This window comes from Scyliorhinus torazame, chromosome 13 (assembly GCF_047496885.1).
Source record: "Scyliorhinus torazame isolate Kashiwa2021f chromosome 13, sScyTor2.1, whole genome shotgun sequence".
NCBI lineage: Eukaryota > Metazoa > Chordata > Chondrichthyes > Carcharhiniformes > Scyliorhinidae > Scyliorhinus > Scyliorhinus torazame.
This window is the reverse complement of record NC_092719.1, coordinates 96,733,688-96,759,275: the sequence shown is the minus strand read 5'-3', so window position 1 is coordinate 96,759,275 and position 25,588 is coordinate 96,733,688. Positions and strand designations below refer to the sequence as shown.

General features: G+C 51.1%; 1 protein-coding gene across 1 annotated transcript in view; it reads left to right on the top strand.

Moving 5' to 3' along the window:
- Window positions 1-25,588, top strand: part of LOC140388201 (FYVE, RhoGEF and PH domain-containing protein 5-like) — a 1,404,405-nt gene that overhangs the window by 669,178 nt on the left and 709,639 nt on the right. Inside the window, exon 11 of the mRNA XM_072471982.1 lies at window positions 15,138-15,206. Coding sequence (XP_072328083.1) covers window positions 15,138-15,206 — 69 coding nt within the window. The remainder of the gene's footprint in view (window positions 1-15,137; window positions 15,207-25,588) is intronic.

Genomic DNA, 25,588 nt, shown 5'->3' with positions numbered 1-25,588 from the left:
ACTTTCCATCACTAAAGTAAACGTAATCGAATTGTGGTCACTATCTCCAAAGTGCTCACCTACCTCCAAATCTAACACCTGTCCTGGTTCATTACCCAATACCAAATCCAATATGGCCTCGCCTCTCGTTAGCCTATCTACATACTGTATCATGAAACCCTCCGGCAAACATTGGACAAAAACGGACCCATCTAAAGTACTCTAACTATAGCGTTTCCAGTCAATATTTGGAAAGTTAAAGTCCCCCATAACAACTACCCTGTTGCTTTCGCTCCTATCCAGAATCATCTTTGCAATCCTTTCCTCTACATCTCTGGAACTTTTCGGAGGCCTATAGAAAACCCCTAACAGGTTGACATCTCCTTTCCTGTTTCTAACCTCAGCCCATACTACCTCAGTAGACGAATCCTCATCAAACGTCCTTTCTGCCACCGTAATACTGTCCTTGACTAACAATGCCACCCCTCCCCCTCTTTCACCACCTTCCCTGAGCTTACTGAAATATCTAAACCCCGGCACCTGCAACAACCATTCCTGTCCCTGCTCTATCCATGTCTCCGAAATGGCCACAACATCGAAGTCCCATGTACCAACCCAGGCCGCAAGTTCACCCACCTTATTCCGGATGCTCCTGGCATTGAAGACACACTTTAAACCACCTTCCTGCCTGCCGGTACACTTCTGCAACTTTGAAACCTTACTCATGATGTCACTACTCTCGACCTCCTGTATACTGGAGCTACAATTCAGGTTCCTAAGCCCCTGCTGAACTAGTTGAAACCCTCACGAAGAGCATTAGCAAATTTCCCCCCCAGGATATTGGTACCCCTCTGGTCCAGGTGTAGACCATCCCGTTTGTAGAAGTCCCACCGATCCCAGAATGAGCCCCAATTATCCAGAAATCTGAAACCCTCCCTCCTGCATCATCCCTGTAGCCACGTGTTCAACTCCTCTCTCTCCCTATTCCTCGTCTCGCTTGCACGTGGCACGGGTAACAACCCAGAGATAATAACTGACTCAGACAAACCTTTCACCTTGGGAGGCTACCCCAGTGCCAAATCCGATCCGCAACTAGACGCACATTGACGACCCCGACGACGACTTCTTCGGATTTGAGGATCTTCAGCCCAGCAGATATGACATCCCGACTCGAGAGTGCAGGATTATGCTGCGGCCTGAAACCAAGAGACAGAGAGTGGTACAAGCCCACAGAGAGCAGCCTGCTGCCACATGGAGCGTGGTCCACGCACCGCTCAGGGTTCACGACTCTACGAAAGAAGACACGCAAGACTCCACACCGCAGTCCTTGCATGAACAAGAAGTGGCTCTAGTGTCACAACCCTCCACAGCGAGCTCGTGGACAGACTCCACAATAGAAGAAACGCAAGACTCCAGAGCGCAGTCCTTGCAGGAACAAGACCATGAGGGTCTAGCAACCTCCTCTGACCAACTAGCGGCAGACGATGCAATTCTGCCATGCTCAAGTAAACAGCAAGAAGACTGTGACAGTCTACCACGCTCCAGTGCACAGCAGGACGACCATGACGGTCTATCATGCTACAGTGAAGAACAAAGCGACGATGACAGTCCAAGCCCAAATGAAGGACAACAGCAAGATAATGACAGTCCACCCACATTGTTTGCACCATCAGATGAAGACTATGACCATTTATCCAATCCAAGTGAACAACAAGCAGCTACTGAGGATCTACCCACGGTATGCGAGACGAGTGACGACAGCATCCCACTTCCCATGCAAGATGTGCAAAGTGACAGACCTCAGCTAGTGTGTACAGAGGCACTCGACGATCACTGTGAGACCACTGGTGACTCCGGTGACACCATGACACTGCCACCCTCATTCGCTCGAACCTCTCCACAAGTCAATGCATTCCTGCATGTTCTGACTCCAGACATGCAGCTTCAAGAAATCTCAGCTGACTCCAGTGAACATGCTAAGACTACGGACGGAGAGCATCAACAAAAAACAGACCAGACTCCAGATGGGGAGCAACTAAACGCCGACTCTGATTCACGTGAGCCGGACTTTACTCCAGACAGGGAGTGCCGCAACCTCAGTGATGGCACGCTCAGGGTGACAGCAGATGCCACAATGACAGGAGATGGATCACTTAACAATTACACTGGGTCAGCAATAACGAGCAGCGGCTACAGTCCAAGAGGAATACACCAATTTCACCAAGGCTATATCCACACATTTTCTCCACACTAGCAGTGCAGCCAATGACAGCTCATGCTGGACAAACCCAGTATTCAGGCATGCAGCAGCCAGCAGTCTATGCAGCATATTCTCAAACAGACCAACACTACGGATTGCCCATTAATGGAATCAGGACCAAAGGAGGACTACCGCAAGCGCACTACACTACAGACTGGATGCCTTAGTTACAGCCCAGGATTTCCTGCACCCTAGCCTGGCCAGACAGCATATTCCTATCATGTGCAAGGTTATAGTTTCACACCATCACCAGGTATTTATGCGAGCATAATCCAATTTGACAAGCTTCAACGGTTCTCAGCAGGATCACCTTTCCAGCACAGCATGTGGACAGAAACAGTATGTACAGTCTTATCCAACTTCACCATATGGCACATCCATGACCTCGAATTATACTGTTGATGGTACCTCTTCAACATCAACACCTTATCAGCTACAAGATGCCATCCGATAGCACCATCACAAACATCAAAAACGAAAGGGACTCCAAATCAGACAGCAAAGTGATTTGACCACTTCTTGGTTCCTGTGGCACAGGGACGTTGATGGCGTTCATAACCAAGAGAGACATTTGACCATGATGATTGATGGTTTTTGGACTCAGACGAATGATTTGGACTTATTGTTTAATCACTGTTCCCATGACTTGTAAAGTGTACAGAAAATCAATTGGTCTATGCAGCCATTGACAGAGGCCTCCACGGCGATTCAGCGAGGACAATTGACTGAGTTCCTGATGACATGGTCCTTTTTTATTTTTTTTAATTTTTTATTCTCCTTTTTCACATTTTCTCCCAAATTTACACCCAACAATAAACGATAATCAGTAATGAATGTAATGTCAATCCCCATATCAATAACAACGATCCCACCCTCTCACCAAACCCCAGACATTGGCCCACATGTTAACATAAACAAATAACAAAAAGGAATCAGGAATCACCCATCATCACCATTAACACACACAGTCCCCTTCCCCCAAACCCTCCCAGCCCCCAACCCCCCTAATGTTCGAAGTGATCTAATTCTCGAAAGTGCCTAATGAATAACGCCCATGAATTGTAGAACCCCTCCATCCTTCAGTTCAAATTTTACCTTTTCAAGCGTTAAGAATTCCAGTAGGTCCCCCCACCACGCCAAGGCACAGGGTGGAGAGGTTGATCTCCACCCTCACAGGATCCGCCTCCGGGTGATCAACGAGGCGAAGGCAACAACATCTGCCTCCGCGCCCGTTTCCAACCCCGGCCGGTCCGACACCCCGAATATGGCCTGCCGAGGGCCCGGGTCCAGTTTCACGTGCACCACTTTAGAGATTACCCTAAACACCACCTTCCAGTAATCCTCCAGCTTTGGACAGGACCAAAACATATGAACGTGGTTTGCGGGGCCTTCCCCGCAACGTTCACACACATCTTCCACTCCCTCAAAGAGCCGGCTCATCCTTGCCCTTGTAAGGTGCGCTCTATACACCACCTTCACCTGTATCAGCCCCAACCTCGCACACGAGGTGGAGGCATACACCCTCCAGAGCACCGCACACCAGAACCCCTCCTCCATACCCTCTCCCAACTCTTTTTCCCACTTTGCCTTGACCCCTTTCAGTGGCACCTTCTCCTCCTCCAAAATAGCCCCGTAAACTGCTGATACTACATTCTCCAGTCCACCTGTCATCGGCGCCTCCTCCACCAATGTGGAGGCCGGCTCCACTGGGAAGCTCTGTATCTCCTTTCTGGCAAAGCCTTGAACCTGCATGTATCTAAATATTTTCCCCTGCTCCAGCCCATACTTCGCTCCCAGCTCCTTCAATCCCACAAAACGACCCCCAAGAAATAAATCTTTTAGTGTCCTAATTCCTTTCTCCTCCCGCCTCCGAAAATTTCATCCCAATTCCCTGGCTCAAATCTATGGTTCCCCCGAATTGACATTTCCCTTGACCCTTCCCCCAAGCCGAAGTGCTGGCGAAACTGCCTCCAAATTCTCAACGAAGCTATTACAACCGGACTCCCTGAGCATCTCCCCGGGGCCGTCGGGAGCGACACTGTTGCTAGCGCCTTCAATCCCGACCACAAAATATTCACTCGCGTCTAGTTTCAGCGGGAGCAGTGCGGAACTGGCTGCTGGGAGGTAAGTCTGTCCTTTAAAAGCACTTGTCTTTGCAGGGGCAGGCCAGTCGATTTCGGCGGGAGTGGAGCTGGCTGGTTAGTCAATTTCAGCAGGAGCTGAGAATTTTTTTTAAAAATTAGTGTTTTAGGCGGGAACAGGAAGTCGACCCGCGGACGTCTGGGAAGACCCTCACCAATAAATTCTGGTGGAGAGGAAACCCGAGACACTACACCTGTAGTGTCTCCCACCCGCCCTCCTCCTCTAACCTAATAATAAAACCCATTGGTCTGAGGTAAGTACCATATTTTATTATATTATTATTATCTGGCACGGAGTCTGTCCCTGTTGCTCAGAAGGGAAGGGGGGAGAGGAGCAGAGCATTAGTAATTGGGGACTCTATAGTCAGGGGCACAGATAGGAGATTTTGTGGGAGCGTGAGAGACTCACGTTTGGTATGTTGCCTCCCAGGTGCAAGGGTACGTGATGTCTCGGATCGTGTTTTCCGGGTCCTTAGGGGGAGGGGGAGCAGCCCCAAGTCGTGGTCCACATTGGCACTAACGACATAGGTAGGAAAGGGGACAAGGATGTCAGGCAGGCTTTCAGGGAGCTAGGATGGAAGCTCAGAACTAGAACAAACAGAGTTGTTATCTCTGGGTTGCTGCCCGTGCCACGTGATAGTGAGATGAGGAATAGGGAGAGAGAGCATTTAAACACGTGGCTACAGGGATGGTGCAGGCGGGAGGGATTCAGATTTCTGGATAACTGGGGCTCTTTCTGGGGAAGGTGGGACCTCTACAGACAGGATGGTCTACACCTGAACCTGAGGGGCACAAATATCCTGGGGGGGAGATTTGTTAGTGCTCTTTGGGGGGGTTTAAACTAATGCAGCAGGGGCATGGGAACCTGGATTGTAGTTTTAGGGTAAGGGAGAATGAGAGTATAGAGGTCAGGAGCACAGATTTGACGTCGCAGGAGGGGGCCAGTGTTCAGGTAGGTGGTTTGAAGTGTGTCTACTTCAATGCCAGGAGTACACGAAACAAGGGAGGGGAACTGGCAGCATGGGTTGGTACCTGGGACTTCGATGTTGTGGCCATTTCGGAGACATGGATAGAGCAGGGACAGGAATAGATATTGCAGGTTCTGGGGATTAGGTGTCTTAGTAAGCTCAGAGAAGGAGGCAAAAGAGGGGGAGGTGTGGCGCTGCTAGTCAAGAGCAGTATTACGGTGGCGGAGAGGATGCTAGATGGGGACTCTTCTTCCGAGGTAGTATGGGCTGAAGTTAGAAACAGGAAAGGAGAGGGTTTCCTGAAACAATATGTTGACAGGCCAACAAGAGGCGAGGCCACGTTGGATTTGGTTTTGGGTAATGAACCAGGCCAGGTGTTGGATTTGGAGGTAGGAGAGCACTTTGGGGACAGTGACCACAATTCGGTGACGTTTACGTTAATGATGGAAAGGGATAAGTATACACTGCAGGGCAAGAGTTATAGCTGGGGGAAGGGCAATTATGATGCCATTAGACGTGACTTGGGGGGGAATAAGGTGGAGAAGTAGGCTGCAAGTGTTGGGCACACTGGATAAGTGGGGCTTGTTCAAGGATCAGCTACTGTGTGTTCTTGATAAGTATGTACCAGTCAGGCAGGGAGGAAGGCGTTGAGCGAGGGAACCGTGGTTTACCAAGGAAGTGGAATCTCTTGTTAAGAGGAAGAAGGAGGCCTATGTGAAGATGAGGTGTGAAGTTTCAGTTGGGGCGATGGATAGTTACAAGGTAGCGAGGAAGGATCTAAAGAGAGAACTAAGACGAGCAAGGAGGGGACTTGAGAAGTATTTGGCAGGAAGGATCAAGGAAAACCCAAAAGCTTTCTCTCGGTATGTCAGGAATAAGCGAATGACTAGGGAAAGAGGAGGACCAGTCAAGGACAGGGATGGGAAATTGTGTGTGGAGTCTGAAGAGATAGGCGAGATACTAAATGAATATTTTTCGTCAGTATTCACTCAGGAAAAAGATAATGTAGTGGAGGAGAATGCTGAGCCCCAGGCTAATAGAATAGATGGCATTGAGGTACGTAGGGAAGAGGTGTTGGCAATTCTGGACAGGCTTAAAATAGATAAGTCCCCAGGACCTGATGGGATTTATCCTAGGATTCTCTGGGACTCCAGGGAAGAGATTGCTGGACCTTTGGCTTTGATTTTTATGTCATCATTGGCTACAGGAATAGTGCCAGAGGACTGGAGGACAGCAAATGTGGTCCCTTTGTTCAAAAAGGGGAGCAGAGACAACCCCGGCAACTATAGACCGGTGAGCCCCACATCTGTAGTGGGTAAAGTCTTGGAGGGGATTATAAGAGACAAGATTTATAATCATCTAGATAGGAATAATATGATCAGGGATAGTCAGCATGGCTTTGTGAAGGGTAGGTCATGCCTCACAAGCCTTATCGAGTTCTTTGAGAAGGTGACTGAACAGGTAGATGAGGGTAGAGCAGTTGATGTGATGTATATGGATTTCAGCAAAGCGTTTGATAAGGTTCCCCACGGTAGGCTATTGCAGAAAATACGGAGGCTGGGGATTGAGGGTGATTTAGAGATGTGGATCAGAAATTGGCTAGCTGAAAGAAGACAGAGGGTGGTGGTTGATGGGAAATGTTCAGAATGGAGTTCAGTTACAAGTGGAGTACCACAAGGGTCTGTTCTGGGGCCGTTGCTGTTTGTCATTTTTATCAATGACCTAGAGGAAGGCGCAGAAGGGTGGGTGAGTAAATTTGCAGACGATACTAAAGTCGGTGGTGTTGTCGATAGTGTGGAAGGATGTAGCAGGTTACAGAGGGATATAGATAAGCTGCAGAGCTGGGCTGAGAGGTGGCAAATGGAGTTTAATGTAGAGAAGTGTGAGGTGATTCACTTTGGAAGGAATAACAGGAATGTGGAATATTTGGCTAATGGTAAAGTTCTTGAAAGTGTGGATGAGCAGAGGGATCTAGGTGTCCATGTACATAGATCCCTGAAAGTTGCCACCCAGGTTGATAGGGTTGTGAAGAAGGCCTATGGAGTGTTGGCCTTTATTGGTAGAGGGATTGAGTTCCGGAGTCGGGAGGTCATGTTGCAGCTGTACAGAACTCTGGTACGGCCGCATTTGGAGTATTGCCTACAGTTCTGGTCACCGCATTATAGGAAGGACGTGGAGGCTTTGGAGCGGGTGCAGAGGAGATTTACCAGGATGTTGCCTGGTATGGAGGGAAAATCTTATGAGAAAAGGCTGATGGATTTGAGGTTTTTTTCGTTGGAGAGAAGAAGGTTAAGAGGAGACTTAATAGAGGCATACAAAATGATCAGGGGGTTGGATAGGGTGGACAGTGAGAGCCTTCTCCCGCGGATGGATATGGCTGGCACGAGGGGACATAACTTTAAACTGAGGGGTAATAGATATAGGACAGAGGTCAGAGGTAGGTTCTTTACGCAAAGAGTAGTGAGGCCGTGGAATGCCCTACCTGCTACAGCAGTGAACTCGCCAACATTGAGGGCATTTAAAAGTTTATTGGATAAACATATGGATGATAATGGCATAGTGTAGGTTAGATGGCTTTTGTTTCGGTGCAACATCGTGGGCCGAAGGGCCTGTACTGCGCTGTATTGTTCTATGTTCTATGTTCTATGTTCTATGTTCTAGATTTAATTTGTACCCTGAGAAAGACCCAAACACCCGAAGCAGCTCCAGTATCCCCCTATTGACACTCTTGGTTCCGCCACGTAACAGGTCATCGGCATATAAGGACACCCTCTGCTTTACCCGCCCTGCACTATCCCTTTCCTAACCCCCGAACTTCTTAATGCGAGGCCAAAGGCTCAATCACGAGTGCATTTAAACTAGTATGGCAGGGGGGTGGGCACGGGAGCAATAGGTCAGAAGGTGAGAGCATTGAGGGAGAACTAGGGAATAGGGACAGTGTGGCTCTGAGGCAGAGCAGACAGGGAGAAGTTGCTGAACACAGCGGGTCTGGTGGCCTGAAGTGCATATGTTTTAATGCAAGGAGCATTACGGGTAAGGCAGATGAACTTAGAGCTTGGATTAGTACTTGGAACTATGATGTTGTTGCCATTACAGAGACCTGGTTGAGGGAAGGGCAGGATTGGCAGCTAAACGTTCCAGGATTTAGATGTTTCAGGCGGGATAGAGGGGGATGTAAAAGGGGAGGCGGAGTTGCGCTACTTGTTCGGGAGAATATCACAGCTGTACTGCGAGAGGACATCTCAGAGGGCAGTGAGGCTATATGGGTAGAGATCAGGAATAAGAAGGGTGCAGTCACAATGTTGGGGGTATACTACAGGCCTCCCAGCAGCCAGCGGGAGATAGAGGAGCAGATAGGTAGACAGATTTTGGAAAAGAGTAAAAATAACAGGGTTCTGGTGATGGGAGACTTCAACTTCCCCAATATTGACTGGGACTCACTTAGTGCCAGGGGCTTAGACGGGGCGGAGTTTGTAAGGAGCATCCAGGAGGGCTTCTTAAAACAATATGTAGACAGTCCAACTAGGGAAGGGGCGGTACTGGACCTGGTATTGGGGAATGAGCCCGGCCAGGTGGTAGATGTTTCAGTAGGGAAGCATTTCGGTAACAGTGACCACAATTCAGTAAGTTTTAAAGTACTGGTGGACAAGGATAAGAGTGGTCCGAGGATGAATGTGCTAAATTGGGGGAAGGCTAATTATAACAATATTAGGCGGGAACTGAAGAACATAGATTGGGGGCGGATGTTTGAGGGCAAATCAACATCTGACATGTGGGAGGCTTTCAAGTGGCAGTTGAAAGGAATACAGGACCGGCATGTTCCTATGAGGAAGAAAGATAAATACGGCAATTTTCGGGAACCTTGGATGACGAGTGACATTGTAGGCCTCGTCAAAAAGAAAAAGGAGGCATTTGTCAGGGCTAAAAGGCTGGGAACAGACGAAGCCTGCGTGGAATATAAGGAAAGTAGGAAGGAACTTAAGCAAGGAGTCAGGAGGGCTAGAAGGGGCCACGAAAAGTCATTGGCAAATAGGTTTAAGGAAAATCCCAAGGCTTTTTACACGTACATAAAAAGCAAGAGGGTAGCCAGGGAAAGGGTTGGCCCACTGAAGGATAGGCAAGGGAATCTATGTGTGGAGCCAGAGGAAATGGGCGAGGTACTAAATGAATACTTTGCATCAGTATTCACCAAAGAGAAGGAATTGGTAGATGTTGAGTCTGGAGAAGGGGGTGTAGAGAGCCTGGGTCACATTGTTTTCCAAAAAGACGAGGTGTTGGGTGTCTTAAAAAATATTAAGGTAGATAAGTCCCCAGAATACTGAAGGAGGCTGGAGAGGAAATTGCTGAGGGCTTGACAGAAATCTTTGGATCCTCGCTGTCTGCAGGGGATGTCCCGGAGGACTGGAGAATAGCCAATGTTGTTCCTCTGTTTAAGAAGGGTAGCAAGGATAATCCCGAGAACTACAGGCCGGTGAGCCTTACTTCAGTGGTAGGGAAATTACTGGAGAGAATTCTTCAAGACAGGATCTACTCCCATTTGGAAACAAATGGACGTATTAGTGAGAGGCAGCACGGTTTTCTGAAGGGGAGGTCGTGTCTCACTAACTTGATAGAGTTTTTCGAGGAGGTCACTAAGATGATTGATGCAGGTAGGGCAGTAGATGTTGTCTATATGGACTTCAGTAAGGCCTTTGACAAGGTCCCTCATGGTCGACTAGTACAAAAGGTGAAGTCACACGGGATCAGGGGTGAACTGGCAAGGTGGATACAGAACTGGCTAGGCCATAGAAGGCAGAGAGTAGCAATGGAGGGATGCTTTTCTAATTGGAGGGCTGTGACCAGTGGTGTTCCACAGGGATCAGTGCTGGGACCTTTGCTCTTTGTAGTATAAAAAAATGATTTGGAGGAAAATGTAACTGGTCTGATTAGTAAGTTTGCAGACGACACAAAGGTTGGTGGAATTGCGGATAGCGATGAGGACTGTCGGAGGATACAGCAGGATTTAGATTGTCTGGAGACTTGGGCGGAGAGATGGCAGATGGAGTTTAATCCGGACAAATGTGAGGTAATGCATTTTGGAAGGTCTAATGCAGGTAGGGAATATACAGTGAATGGTAGAACCCTCAAGAGTATTGAAAGTCAAAGAGATCTAGGAGTACAGGTCCACAGGTCATTGAAAGGGGCAACACAGCTGGAGAAGGTAGTCAAGAAGGCATACGGCATGCTTGCCTTCATTGGCCGGGGCATTGAGTATAAGAATTGGCAAGTCATGTTGCAGCTGTATAGAACCTTAGTTAGGCCACACTTGGAGTATAGTGTTCAATTCTGGTCGCCACCCTACCAGAAGGATGTGGAGGCTTTAGAGAGGGTGCAGAAGAGATTTACCAGAATGTTGCCTGGTATGGAGGGCATTAGCTATGAGGAGCGGTTGAATAAACTCGGTTTCTTCTCACTGGAACGAAGGAGGTTGAGGGGAGACCTGATAGAGGTATACAAAATTATGAGGGGCATAGACAGAGTGGATAGTCAGAGGCTTTTCCCCAGGGTAGAGGGGTCACTTACTAGGGGGCATAGGTTTAAGGTGAGAGGGGCAAGGTTTAGAGTAGATGTACGAGGCAAGTTTTTTACGCAGAGGGTAGTGGGTGCCTGGAACTCGCTACCGGAGGAGGTAGTGGAAGCAGGGACGATAGTGACATTTAAGGGGCATCTTGACAAATATATGAATAGGATGGGAATAGAAGGATACGGACCCAGGAAGTGTAGAAGATTGTAGTTTAGTCGGGCAGTATGGTCGGCACGGGCTTGGAGGGCCGAAGGGCCTGTTCCTGTGCTGTACATTTCTTTGTTCTTTGTCTGTTCTTTGTTCTTTGTTTGTTCTTTGCAAACAGCAGGGGGATCATAGGGCATCCCTGCCTAGTCCCACGGTGGAGAGGAAAGTATTCTGAGCTGATGTTATTTGTGCGGACGTTGGCCCTCAGCTCCTTACATAGTAGCTTTACCCAGTCCACAAATCTGGGTCCAATTCCAAACCATTCTAGAACTGCCATCAAGTACCCCCATTCTACCCGGTCAAATGCTTTCTCGGTGTCCAGTGCCACAATCACCTGTTTCCTTCCCCTCCGCCAGTGCCATAACCACGTTCAATACCCTCCTAATGTTCGAAAAGAGCTGCCTCCCTCTAACAAACCCTGTCTGATCTTCACCCATCACCTTCGGGAGGCACTCCTCCTGCCAGTACCTTCGCCAATATCTTTGCGTCCACGTTTAAAAGTGATATGGGCCTATACGACCCACACTCCGTCGGATCCTTATCTTTCTTAAGTAACAGGGAAATCGATGCCTTCCCCAAAGTTTGTGGTTACACCCCCTTCCCTATCGCCTCCTCAAATATCCCCACCATCAGCTTATTTTTGATTTTTCAATAATATTTCACCGGAAACCCATTCGGCCCTGCCACCTTCCCCAATTGCATCCTCCCAAACGCATCTTTTATCTCCTGCTCCATTATTGCCCCCTCTAATGTAATCTTGTCCCCCTCCCCTAACCTAGGGTACTCTAACCCATCTAGAAATTCGTACATCTCCCGGCCTCCCCCAGGTGGCTCTGACCTGTACAATCTCTCATAGAATTCCTCAAAGACCTTGTTAACCTGATCTGAACACCAACTTCCCTGCCCTGTCCCGCATCTGGACAATTTCCCTTGCCGCAGCCTCCCTACGGAGCTGACCCGCCAACATACAGCCTTCTCTCCATGATTGTAAACTGCCCCCCTTGCTCGTCTCAATTGGCGTATCACTTTCCTGGTAGATAGTCGGTCAAAGCTTGCCTGGAGTTCCTTCCTCTTTTCCAACTGCGCTGGGTTCCTATCTTCTGCATACCTCCTGTCTACCTCCAGCATCTCATCTATTACTCTCTGACGTTCCAACCTCTCCTCTTTGTCTAGCCTAGCCTTGAATGAGATCACCTCACTCCTCACCACCGCCTTTAAAGCCTCCCTGACAACCGCCTTTGATACCTCACCCATGCAGTTAAAACCTACATATTCCTCAATTACTTTTTCAATTTTGTCACTGGACCCTCGGTCCCCCAACAGTCCACATCTAACTTCCACCCTGGTCTCTGTACCATCCCCTTTTCTAGTACTATATCCACCCAATGCGGAGCATGATCTGATATTACAATTGCCGAGTACTAGAACCCTTTAACCCCAGCCAGCAGCGCCTTCCCCACTATGAAATGAAATGAAATGAAAATCGCTTATTGTCACGAGTAGGCTTCAATGAAGTTACTGTGAAAAGCCCCTAGTCGCCACATTCCGGCGCCTGTTCGGGGAAGCTGGTACGGGAATTGAACCGTGCTGCTGACCTGCCTTGGTCTGCTTTAAAAGCCAGCGATTTAGCCCAGTGTGCTAAACCAGCCCCTGTCAATCCGCGGGTAGACCTTAAGGACCGCTGAGAAAAACGAGTACTCCTGCTCACTCGGGTGCAGAAACCTCCAAGCGTTTCTACCATTAGCCCAGCCATCGCCTTCGCCCCCCCTGACGGGACCAGCGAGCGCGGCTGTGACCTGTCCAGTCTTGGCTCCTGCACCAAGTTCCAGTCCCCCCCACTATCAGTTTGTGTGTGTCCAAGCCGGGGATGGCCCCACACACCTTCTCCGTGAATCCCACATCGTCCAAATTGGGACCATATACACTTACCAGCGCCACTAGCCTCCCCACCAGCGTCCCTGTCACAGTCACGTACCTACCCCCCTGATCTGCAGCCACATTTTCCATCTGGAACCATACCCTTTTGCTGACCATCACCGCTACCCCGCGAGCTCTTCCGTCAAATCCAGAATGAAACACCTGACTAACCCAGCCCTTTTTAAGTCTCACTTGGTCCTTCACCCTCAGGTGAGTCTTCTGCAGCATTGCTCCATCGGCCTTCAAATTTTTAAGATGCGCAAGTACCTTTGACCCCTTGACTGGGCCCCCCAGCCCCCTCACGTTCCATGTGACTATCCTAACGGGGGGTCTATCACACCCTGCCCTCCTTCTTATCCACCATCATCATACCACCGGGCCTGCCCCATGCGCCTGATCACTCCCTTTCCATTATTAACATCGAACCCCCTCCCAGAAGCCCCCCTTGCACTTTCCCTCGAGAAAATCTCCCCCAGTATCGATACCCCCCCACTTGTTCGCCTCGTAGGCCCATCGAAACCTGATAACCAGGCTCCAGGCTCCAATGCCGACGGCGTGGTTCTAACCACATTTTGCATGTCGGGAACGGTCGGGGGTGGCTGCGGACTCAGCCCGTGGCCGTCCTGGTGGGGAGCGGGGGGATCCTTCAACGCCGGGGGGGGGGGGGGACCTCACAGACGGCCCGGGGGGTGATCGGGCCGCACTGATCCGCGGGCGCGCGCGATTTCGGGTGGGGGTGGGGGAAACCTAGATTCATGACACCGCTCCGCGGGCTGAGACAACCATGTCACACAGGGCAGCCGCCGCCATGCACGGGCTCCTGACCGGAAGTGCAGGGCCCCGTATCCGCAGCCAGTGCTGTGAGGAGCACTCCAGGGCCCTGCTAGCCCCCTGCAAATTGGGGAATCACTCTGGAATTTCCAGAGTGAAATGCCCATGTTTTGACACTGGCATGGGGACATAGTACCCAGGCATTCTGGTCCCAACTGTTTGTTCCTTCTAGGGGAGAACGGAAGAGTGGTCAGTGGGCCTGCTCTTGATTCCTATTCATTGAGGACATGTTTGAGCATTAGGCAAGAATAGAGTTAGAAAAAAGGAAGATTTGCATTGATATCATACCTTCCACAATCCGACAATGTCTCAACACTCTTTACTGCGATTAAAATAGTTTCTGAGGTGTTTTCATGGGAGCGAGGCAGGGTCAGGCAGAGGACAGAGTGTGGCGGGGGTGGGGGAGGGGACACGAGGGCATGACGGGGCAGGGAAGAGGAGAGAGTGTGAAATGGCGAGGCAGGGGGAGAGGTGGGACCGTGGTGAGGGCAGAGGGAGCATGGCGTGGGCTGGGGGAGAAGAGGGAGTGTGGTGGGGGCAGGGGGAGAGGAAAGAGTGCGCCAGGAGCAGGCTATTGCCAAGCAAGATGGCTGCTTTCACTGAGTGGTAGTGATTGAACCTTTGAATCACCAATGCATTGAATTATTGCAACAACATTCAAGAGGTTCGACACTAACCAGAACATAACAGACCGCTTGATTGTCACTCCTTCCATAAACATTCACTCCCGCCACCACTGACTAACTGGAGCGGCCGTGTGTGCCATCTTCAAGTGCACTGCAGCAACTCACCGAAGCTCTTTTGACTATTACCATCTAGAAGGAGAAGGGTTGCAGATACCTGGAAGCACCACCACCTGGAAGTTCCCCTGAACCATTCATCATCCAGATTTTGAAATATATCGCTGTTCCTTCACTGTCGCTGGGTCAAAATCCTGGCATTTCCTCCCTAACAGCACAGTGGGTGTACCTACACCACATGGACTGCAGCGGTTCTCATAGACAATTCGGGATGGGAAATAAATTCTGGACTAGTCAGTGACGCCCCCAACCCAAGGCGGATGTTACTGAGGTGTCGGAGGGTTGTGGGATGGGTGGAGGGGGTGCCAGTTGTTTGAGTCTGTTCTCCATTTCAATAATGAACAAAGAATTGAGCTTGGTGTTCTCGTCAGTGTGTGTGAGATGCTCAGTAAACGGAGATGTGTGGAGAGAATGACACTGTTTTCACTGTGATTGTCCCAGCTGCAATTACAAATCCCTTTGTCCCATTAGGTGCTTATCAGGGAAGGAGCGTTGCTCAGAGTGACTGAAGAAACACTGCAGCCTCGCTACTGCTTTTTGGTAATTCAGTTCTGATTTATTTTGATCTATTTTATAATAAAATGATCAGAGTTTGTGATAAATATTTGCATTGGATCGATTGAGCTGATGTCCATTCAAACCAGGAGCGTGCCTGTGAGGGAATATTGATGCAGCTGTTTATGCAGTAATGTTGGGAACATTTGGATATTTCCCCGGGAGCTGTGCCCCAGCCCCAGTATAGAATCGTAGAAAAGTAACAGCACAGAAGGAGGCCATTCGGCCCATCATGTCCATGCCAGCCCGAGGACATCCCATCTTCCTGCATCCGGTCCATGGCCCTGTAGCTTACAGAACTTTAGGGCAGCACGGTAGCATTGTGGATAGCACAATTGCATCACAGCTCCAGGGTCCCAGGTCCGATTCCGGCTTGGGTCACTGTCTGTGCGGAGTCTGCACATCCTCCCCGTGTGTGCGTGGGTTTCCTCCAGGTGCTCCGGTTTCCTCCCACAGTCCAAAGATGTGCAGGTTAGGTGGATTGGCCATGATAAATTGCCCTTAGTGTTGGGTGGGGTTACTGGGTTATGGGGATAGGGGGGAGGTGTTGACCTTGGGCAGGGTGCTCTTTCCAAGAGCCGGTGCAGACTCGATGGGCCGAATGGCCTCCTTCTGCACTGTAAATTCTATGATAATCTATGAAACTTAAGGTGCAGATCCGGGTACTTTTTAAGAGTTTTGGGTCTCCACTTTCACCACCAATACAGGCAGAGAACTCCAGACACCATTACCTTCTGCATAAAAAGGTTTTTCCTCATGTCCCCTCAACACCTTCTTCCACTTATCTTGAATCTATATCCCCTGATTCTAGAATTCTCCACCAAAGGAAACCATTTTATTCTGTCCACTCTATCTCTCCCCCTCATAATTTTGTATACTTCAATTAAATCACCCCTCAGCCTTCTTTGTTTCAAGGAAAATAACCCCAACCTATTTAATCTCTCCGACTAGCTACACTTTTCCAGCTCTTTAACATTCTTGTAAACCTCCTCTCCACTCTCTCCAGAGCAATTACATCCTTCCTTTGACAAAGTGACATCTGAACTCGAAACATTAGCTCTTTTCTCTCCCTACAGATGCTGCCAGACCTGCTGAGATTTTCCAACATTTTCTCTTTGGTTACATCCTTCCTGTAATGCGGCGACCAGAACTGCACACAACACTCCAGTTGTGACCTCACCAGTGTTTTATATAATTCCAACATTATATCCTTCCTTTTATATTCTATACCTCTGCATTCCATATCCTTTCTTTATAACCTTTGTTATGGGGCAGGGTTTAGAGAACCCCAAAGTGTATCATGGAGTTCACCTGACCCACAACTTTCAATAGATTGTGCTATGGGGAGCACACGGCCCACTCTACAGGTGTGGTACAGCAGAAATGGAAAAGTATTTTTTAAAGCAAAAACAATGTTTATTCTATGAACTCAAGTTAACCTTTTTAAAACATACAGTGAATATCTTAGCAACCATTAATTCAAATACAACCCCTAAACAATACAACACTAAGTAATCCTTAAGCTGTCCTTTTAACATCCATAAGACTTTAAAATAAACTTTTAACAGAAGCACATCAGGTTAAAGTCATTACTGAGAGCAGTTATTAGTTTTAAAATACCAAAGAATCGATTTACAGTCTTTAGTTTATAGAGAGACTCATACACTTTCTGGCTGTGACTGCAGCTATCCAGCTCTGAAAACGAAACTAAAACACACCCTGCAGCAAACAGCCTAAAACAAAAGTAAAAAGCTGACAGACAGCCCAGCTCCACCCCCACTCTGACAACACCCATTTCTTAAAGGTACATTTCTTAAACACCCATTTATTAAAGGTACTCTCACATGACACCTTGTCTACTGCTGCCTTTGGGGACCTGTGTACTTGTACGTCAAGATCTCTCACTTCATCTACCTCTCTTAGTCTATTCCCATTTATTGTGTACTCGCTATAACTATTTGACCTCCCTCAATGCATGACCTCACATTTCTGTGTTAAATTCCATCTGCCACTTTATCGCCCACTCCACTAATCCACTATATCGTTTTGAAGATTATAGCTATCCTCTACACTGTCCACTACTCGGCGAATCTTTGTGTCGTCTGCAAATTTACATGCTCCCCACCTTCACGTCCAAATTGTTAATATATATTATACAAACAGTAAGGGTCCCAACACTGAGCCCTGTGGGACACCACTTGAAACAACGTTCCGGGCCCATAGAGTGTTGGCGAGGAGGCCCAAGGCTAACGAGCCTCCGCGGGCGGTGCTGATGCGGTTCCATCGGTTCGTCGATCGGGAGTGTGTGCTCAGGTGGGCCAAGAAGGAGAGGAGCAGCAGGTAGGAGGACGCGGAGGTTCGGATATATCAGGACTGGAGTGCGGAGGTGGCGAAGAGGAGGGCCGGGTACAATCGAGCGAAGGCGGTGCTGCACAGGAAGGGGGTGAAGTTTGGCATGTTGCAGCCGGCGTGACTGTGGGTTACCTCCAAGGACCGGCACCATTATTTTGAGTCTCCGGAGGAGGCGTGGGCCTTTGTTCAGGCTGAGAAGCTGGACATAGACTGAGGGTCGGGATGGGCGATTGGGGACTGCGGTGGATATGTTATGCCTATTTTTGGTTCGGGGGGGGGGGGGGGCCTTTGCATTGTTTTGGGTTTCTTTTTCTCTGTGTTTTTCTCTTTCGGGTTGGGGAGGGTGGATGGAGCGGGTTGGGCACTGTTTTGGTTGGTGCCGGGGCCTGATAGGTGGAGAGCGCGGGGTTTTTTCCCACACCGAAGACTGGGGGGGCGGGACCGGGGCGGGGAAGCGAGGATTGTTTCCCGCGCTTAGAACGGAGGGGGAGAGCCTGTGAATGGGGAGCGGGAGAGGAGGGTGTGCCACACAATGGGAGGAGTCGAAGGGGAGGTGGGAGTGGCCGGGGTCAGCAGGAGTCAGCTGACTTGCGGAAGTGCAAAGGGGGGAGTAAACCAGCTAGGATGGGTCCTAGCCGGGCGGGAGGGGGAAATCGAGTTGCTGCTGCTAAGATCAAGGAGGAGCTGGAGCGAGTGGGGTGGGTCAAGACGGGGGTATGCCGCTGTGGGGAACGGGCCGGCTGAAGGGGCTCAAGGCGGATGTGGTTATGCTCCAGGAGACACACCTGAAGGTGGCAGACCAGGTAAGACTGAGGAAAGAGTGGGTAGGTCAGGTGTTTCACTCGGGGCTAGATGCCAAAAATCGAGGGGTGGCGATCTTGGTGGGAAAGAAGGTATTATTCGAGGCGACGAGCATTGTGGCAGATAATGGCGGTAGGTACAGAATGGTAAGTGGTAGGTTGCAGGGAGAGAGGGTGGTACTGGTCAATGTGTATGCTCCGAACTAGGACGATGCGGGTTTTATGCGGCGTATATTGGGTCGGATCCCAGACTTGGAAGTGGGGGGCCTGATAATGGGAGAGACTTTAACACGGTGTTGAATCCTGCACTGGATCGCTCCAGGTCTAGTACGGGTAGGAAGCCGGCGGCGGCTAGAGTGTTGAGGGGATTTATGGACCAAATGGGAGGGGTGGACCCTTGGAGATTTGCAAGGCCGGGGGCTAGGGAATTTTCATTCTTCTCACATGTCCATAAGGCTTATTCTCGAATCGACTTTTTCATTTTGAGTACGGCGCTGATAGCGAGAGTAGAGGATTCCGAGTATTCGGCAATAGCCATTTCGGACCATGCCCCGCATTGGGTGGACTTGGAGATGGGGGAGGAGAGGGACCAGCGTCCGCTGTGGTGCTTGGCGGTGGGGCTGTTGGCGGACGAGGAGGTGAGGGAGCGGGTCCGAGGAAGTATAGAGAGGTACTTGGAGACCAACGACAACGGGGAGGTCTGAGTGGGGATGGTATGGGAGGCACTGAAGGCGGTGGATAGGGGAGAGCTGATCTCCATCAGGGCCCACAAGGAGCGGGGGGAGAGGGAGTGGCTGGTGGGGGAGATGGTGAGGGTAGACAGGAGGTATGTGGAAGAACCTGAGGAAGGATTGTTGAGGAAGAGGTGCAGCCTCCAGGCCGAATTTGACCTGGTGACCACCAGGAAGGCGGAGGTGCAGTGGAGGAAGGCCCAGGGGGCAGTCTACGAGTATGGGGAAAAGGCAAGCCGGATGCTGGCGCATCAGCTTCGGAAGCGGGACGCAGCTAGGGAGATCGGGGGAGTTAAGGACAGGGGAGGGAGCGTGGTGCGGAGTGGGGTTGGCATCAATGGGGTCTTCAGGGACTTCTACGAGGAATTGTACCGATCCGAGCCCCCACGGGAGGAGGGAGGGATGGGCCGTTTCCTGGACCAATTGAGGTTTCCAAAGGTGGAAGAGGGACTGGTGGCGGAACTGGGGGCCCCGATTGGGCTGGAGGAGCTGATCAAAGGGATAGGAAGCATGCAGGCGGGGAAGGCACTGGGGCCGGACGGTTTCCTGGTCGAGTTCTATAAAAAATATATGGACCTGTTGGGCCCGCTGTTAGTTAGGACCTTGAATGAGCCAAGGGAGGGGGTGCTTTACCCCCGACGATGTCCCGGGCACTGATCTCCTTGATCCTGAAGCGGGACAAGGATCCCCTGCAATGTGGGTCTTACAGACCGATTTCCTTGCTAAATGTAGATGCCAAGGTGCTGGCGAAGGTCTTAGCCACGAGGATTGAGGATTGTGTGCCGCAGATCACCCATGAAGACCAGACGGGGTTTGTGAAGGGGAGACAGTTGAACGCGAATGTGCGGAGGCTTTTGAACGTTATCATGATGCCGACGAGGGAGGGGGGTGCGGAGATAGTGGTGGCGATGGACGCTGAGAAAGCCTTCGATAGGGTAGAGTGGGGGTACCTGTGGGAGGTGCTGAAGAGGTTCGGGTTTGGGGAGGGGTTTATCAGGTGGGTTAGGCTGTTGTATGAGGTCCCGATGGCGAGTGTGGCCACAAATAGGAGGAGGTCCGAGTACTTTCGGTTGCACCGAGGGACGAGACAGGGGTGTCCCCTGTCCCCCCTACTCTTCGCACTGGCGATTGAACCCCTGGCTATGGCACAGAGAGTCGAGGAACTGGAGGGGGTTGGTGTGGAGGAGCATAGGGTGTCGCTTTATGCGGACAACCTGCTGCTGTATGTGGCGGACCCGGTGGGAGGAATGCCAGAGGTAATGAGGATGCTTAGGGAATTTGGGGACTTTTCGGGGTCCAAGCTCAATATGGGGAAGAGCGAGCTGTTCGTAGTTCAGCTAGGGGACCAGGAGAGGGGGATTGGCGAGCTCCCACTAAAAAGGGCGGAGAGGTGTTTCAGATATTTGGGGGTCCAGGTGGCCAGGAGCTGGGGGGCCCTGCATAGGCTTAACTTTACAAGGCTGGTGGAGCAAATGGAGGAGGAGTTCAAGAGGTGGGACGCGTTGCCGCTGTCCCTGGCGGGTAGGGTGCAGTCAATTAAAATGACGGTGCTCCCAAGGTTTTTGTTCCTGTTCCAGTGCCTCCCCGTGTTTATCCCGAAGGCTTTTTTCAGGCGGGTTAACAGGAGTATAATGGGGTTTGTGTGGGCGCGAGGGACTCCGAGGGTGAGAAGGGTGTTCTTGGAGTGGAGTAGAGATGGGGGGGGCTGGCGCTGCCCAACCTCTGTGGGTACTACTGGGCCGCCAATGCGACAATGGTGCGCAAGTGGGTGATGGAGGGGGAGGGGGCTGCATGGAAGAGGCTGGAGACGGCGCCCTGTATGGGTACGAGTCTGGGGGCGCTGGCAACGGCGCCTCTGCCGCTCCCTCCAAGGAGCTATAACACGAGCCCGGGGGTGGTGGCGGCCCTCAAAATTTGGGGGCAGTGGAGGCGGCATAGGGGGGAAGTTGGGGCCTCGGCGTGGACCCCATTACGGGGGAACCACCAGTTCGCCCCAGGAAGAACAGGTGGAGGGTTTTCAGGGTGGCACAGGGCAGGCATACGAAAGTTGGGGGACCTGTTTGTGGACGGGAAGTTCGCGAGCTTGGGTGAGCTGGAGGAGAAGTACGGGCTCCCCCCTGGGGAACACCTTCAGGTACTTACAGGTAAGGGCGTTTGCCAGACGGCAGGTGGTGGAATTCCCACGGCTACTGCTGTCATTATACTCAAACACACATATCATGATAGACAGACCAACAGACAAATCAGCACACACAACACGACAACCAATCATGGACAAGGACAGAGACAGTATAAGAGAAGAAACACGACACCTGGTGGCCAGTAGATCTGGAGACCAGGACAAGGACAGGACCTGATTAACATCACACACATGGAGTCACCACGTGCAGAGTATCAAGACAAAACTGTAAACAAGTTGAAATAAAACAGCATTGTACCAAATACAACCGTGCTGGTTCATCTGTATATCAGAACACCCAACACTACATGGTACCTAGTGAGTGGATCGATACCTGCCGGCAAACCTGCCATCCTGAGGTATGGACATCACCAGCAAACCGCAGCCATTGCAAGTCGCTGGGAACCTTGGCACCAATTGGAAGCTTTTCAAGCAGCGATTTGAACTGTACATGCGAGCCAACGAGAAACAGAGTGCCTCGGACGAAACAAAGATTGCGATGCTCCTCACCACCGCAGGTCAGCACACCATTGATGTATTCAACTCACTGGTGTTCGCGGAAGGCGAGAACCAATCCAAGTATGACACGGTCCTCCTCAAGCTAGACCAGCCCTTTAATGTTGAAGTGAATTAAAGTTTTGAGAGGTATATCTTTCAGCAACGCCTGCAAGGTAAGGATGAGCTCTTTCAACCCTTTCTGACGCACCTCTGCATACTCGCGCAGTCCTGCGGTTAGGGCAACACCTCAGAGTCCATGATCCGGGACCAGATTGTTTTTGGCGTTGCCTCCAGTGGCCTACGCCAGAAGCTTCTTAAAATTAAAGGCCTGACCTTAGCGTCTGCGGTGGAAGCTTGTGTCCTCCATGAAGATGCAACCAGCCGTTTTGCCCAATTTCAGGCGATCGAGTCGGCACGGAGGGGGTCCCTAGCCATCGAATCGGCAAGCCAGGCCGCCCACGAGGCCGAACGCATCCAGGCAATTGATTATCTCCCGGCCCGCGGCCCGGACGAGGGCGGCCGTTTCCCGTGCTTTTCACGGTCTCCCGTGCTTGTGCGCGCCAAAACCAACGGCAACATCGAGGGACGCACTGCACAGGCGCGCCCGATGCAAGACTGAACTGCGCATGCGCAGTGGCGTAACGAACGCCGTGACATCATGACGTGCGGCAACTGTGGAAAACCGACAATGCCTACGATGTGGCAAGATGGGCCACTACACTGCCTACTCCAACAACCTCGCAGACACGTCAGGACCATCCAGCCCGTACATCAGGACATCCAGCCAAATGACACAGATGACCAAGATGCCTTCCGGGTTTCAGTCATTGATGTGAACCGCGTCAACACCATCAATCCGGCCGATGAATGGAGTGCCACCCTGACGGTCAACCGATCGCAGATCACTTTCTGCCTGGACACTGGCGCATCCGCCAACCTCATAGCATATTCAGCATTCCATGCCATGAAGGTCAAACCGCCTATCCAGCCATCCCGGTGCAAGATGGTTGACTATAACGGGAATGTCATCCCGGCCATGGGATCTTGCCAGCTCCAGGTGACACACAAAACGCACACGGCCACACTCCCCTTTGAAATTGTTGGCTCATCGAAAGATTCCTTGCTGGGCGCACAGGCATGTAAGGCTCTCCACCTTGTACAACAAATTCAGTCTCTCTCTCCAGACGACACATCCGACTTCCTGGATGCTGACTTCAACGCAAATCTCCAATCCCTCCTTGCTCACAACCAGGAGGTATTTGAAGGCATGGGGACACTGCCATACACATACAAAATTTGCCTCAAACCGGACGCCATCCCGGTCGTTCACGCACCTCGCAGGGTTCCTGCGCCACTTATAGACCGCCTCAAATTACAGCTGCAGGATCTCCAGGACCAAGGGGTCCTATCCAGGGTCACGGAGCCCACGCCATGGGTCAGCTCCATGGTGTGTGTCAAGAAGCCCTCTGGCGAGCTCCGCATCTGTATAGACCCTAAAGACCTAAATAATAACATTATGCGGGAACACTATCCCATACTTAAACGAGAGGAAATCACCAGTGAGATGGCCCAAGCCAAAATATTCACCAAACTGGATGCTTCGAAAGGATTTTGGCAGATCCAACTGGACCCGTCCAGCCGAAAGCTATGTACTTTTAACACCCCTTTCGGCAGATTCTGCTACAACCGGATGCCATTTGGCATCATCTCGGCATCCGAGGTCTTCCACAAAATAATGGAGCAGATGATGGAAGGCATCGAAGGGGTACGCGTATATGTGGACGATATCATCATCTGGTCCACCATCCGCAGGAGCACATACATAGTCTCCAACGCGTTTTTGCCCGTATACGAAACAATGGCCTGCGCCTCAACCGCGCCAAGTGTGCCTTGGGCCAGACCGAATTGAAGTTCCTGGGGGACCACATCTCCCGATCAGGGGTCCGTCCCGATGCGGACAAGGTAAGCGCCATCACAGCCATGCCGCGGCCGGCCGACAAGAAAGCTGTACTACGATTCCTGGGCATGGTCAACTTCCTCGGGAAATTCATTCCCAACCTTGCTTCCCACACAACGGCTCTGCGCCATCTTGTAAAGAAATCTACAGAGTTCCAGTGGCAACATACACACCAGCTGGAATGGGAGAAGCTCAAACACAAACTGGCCACGGCACCAGTGTTGGCGTTCTTCGACACGTCTCGTCCCACCAAAATCTCAACTGATGCCAGCCAATCTGGCATTGGAGCAGTGCTCCTGCAGAAAGATAACACGTCGTCATGGGCCCTGGTTGCCTATGCATCACGGGCCATGACCCCTACGGAACAGCGCTACGCGCAAATTGAAAAAGAATGCCTGGGCTTGCTAACTGGTTTGGACAAGTTCCACGATTATGTATATGGTATTCCACGATTCACGGTCGAAACTGACCACCGCCCCCTGGTCAACATAATAAACAAGGACCTGAACGAGATGACCCCTCGCCTCCAGCGCATCTTACTTAAACTCAGGAGGTATGATTTCCAACTGATCTACACTCCAGGGAAGGACCTCATCGTGGCGGATACCCTATCCCGAGCAGTAAGTACACCACCAGATGCGGAGGGGTTCGTATGTCAAGTTGAGGCACACGTGGCTTTGACAGCGGCAAATCTGCCGGCTAACTACCCCAATCTGGCCCGTATCCGCCAAGAGACTGCGGTCGACCCCCTTCTACAGCGAGTGATGCGCCACATAACGGAAGGTTGGCTCAAAGGGCAGTGCACGCAGTTCTATAATGTGCGAGATGACCTAACCACCATTGATGGGATCCTTCTGAAGCTAGACAGGATCGTCATTCCGCACAGTATGCGCCAGATGATTCTCAATCAAATACACGAAGGCCACTTGGGAGTCGAGAAGTGCAGACGGAGCGCCCGAGAGGCGGTATATTGGCCGGGCATTAATGACGATATTGCCAACATGGTACTCAATTGCACAACCTGCCAGAGGTTTCAGCCGGCGCAACCTCCTGAGACGCTTCTGCCCCATGAGCTGGTGACGTCCCCCTGGGCGAAGGTGGGTGTCGACCTATTTCACACGCTTGGCATGGACTATATTATCATCATAGACTACTTCTCCAATTACCCAGAAGTCATACCCCTACACGATCTGACGTCGTCTGCGGTCATCAGGGCCTGCAAGGACACCTTTGCTCGCCACGGCATTCCGATGACTGTCATGTCGGACAATGGGCCCTGTTTCGCCAGCCGTGAATGATCGTCCTTTGCCGCATCATATGGTTTCACACACGTAACATCCAGCCCTCTACATCCACAGTCAAATGGAAAGGCGGAAAAGGGCGTTCACATTGCCAAGCGGCTCCTCTGCAAGGCTGCTGCTGCCGGATCGGACTTTCACCTCGTCCTGCTGGCCTATCGATCGGCCCCGCTAGCCACGGGTCTCTCGCCAGCACAGCTGCTGATGGGTCGCACCCTCAGGACAACTGTGCCTTCCATCCTGACACCAACGACGGACCATGCTAAGGTACTGCATAGGATGCAACTGCAGCGTGATCGCCAGAAGAGTCTGTACGATACAAGGGCCACTGATCTTCCCCCCCTGTCCTCCGGGATAAAGTCCGCATTCATCTGCCAAATGGCGGCTGGTCAGCACCTGCCGAAGTTCTCCGACATGTGGCTCCCCGCTCGTCCCTGGTACGCATGCCGGATGGATCAGTGCGTCGCCGCAATCGGCGAGCCCTTCGCCGCCTTCCACGCTCGCAACCGAACAGTGCACACACGCCGGGTCCTCCACTGGTTCCCGAGGATG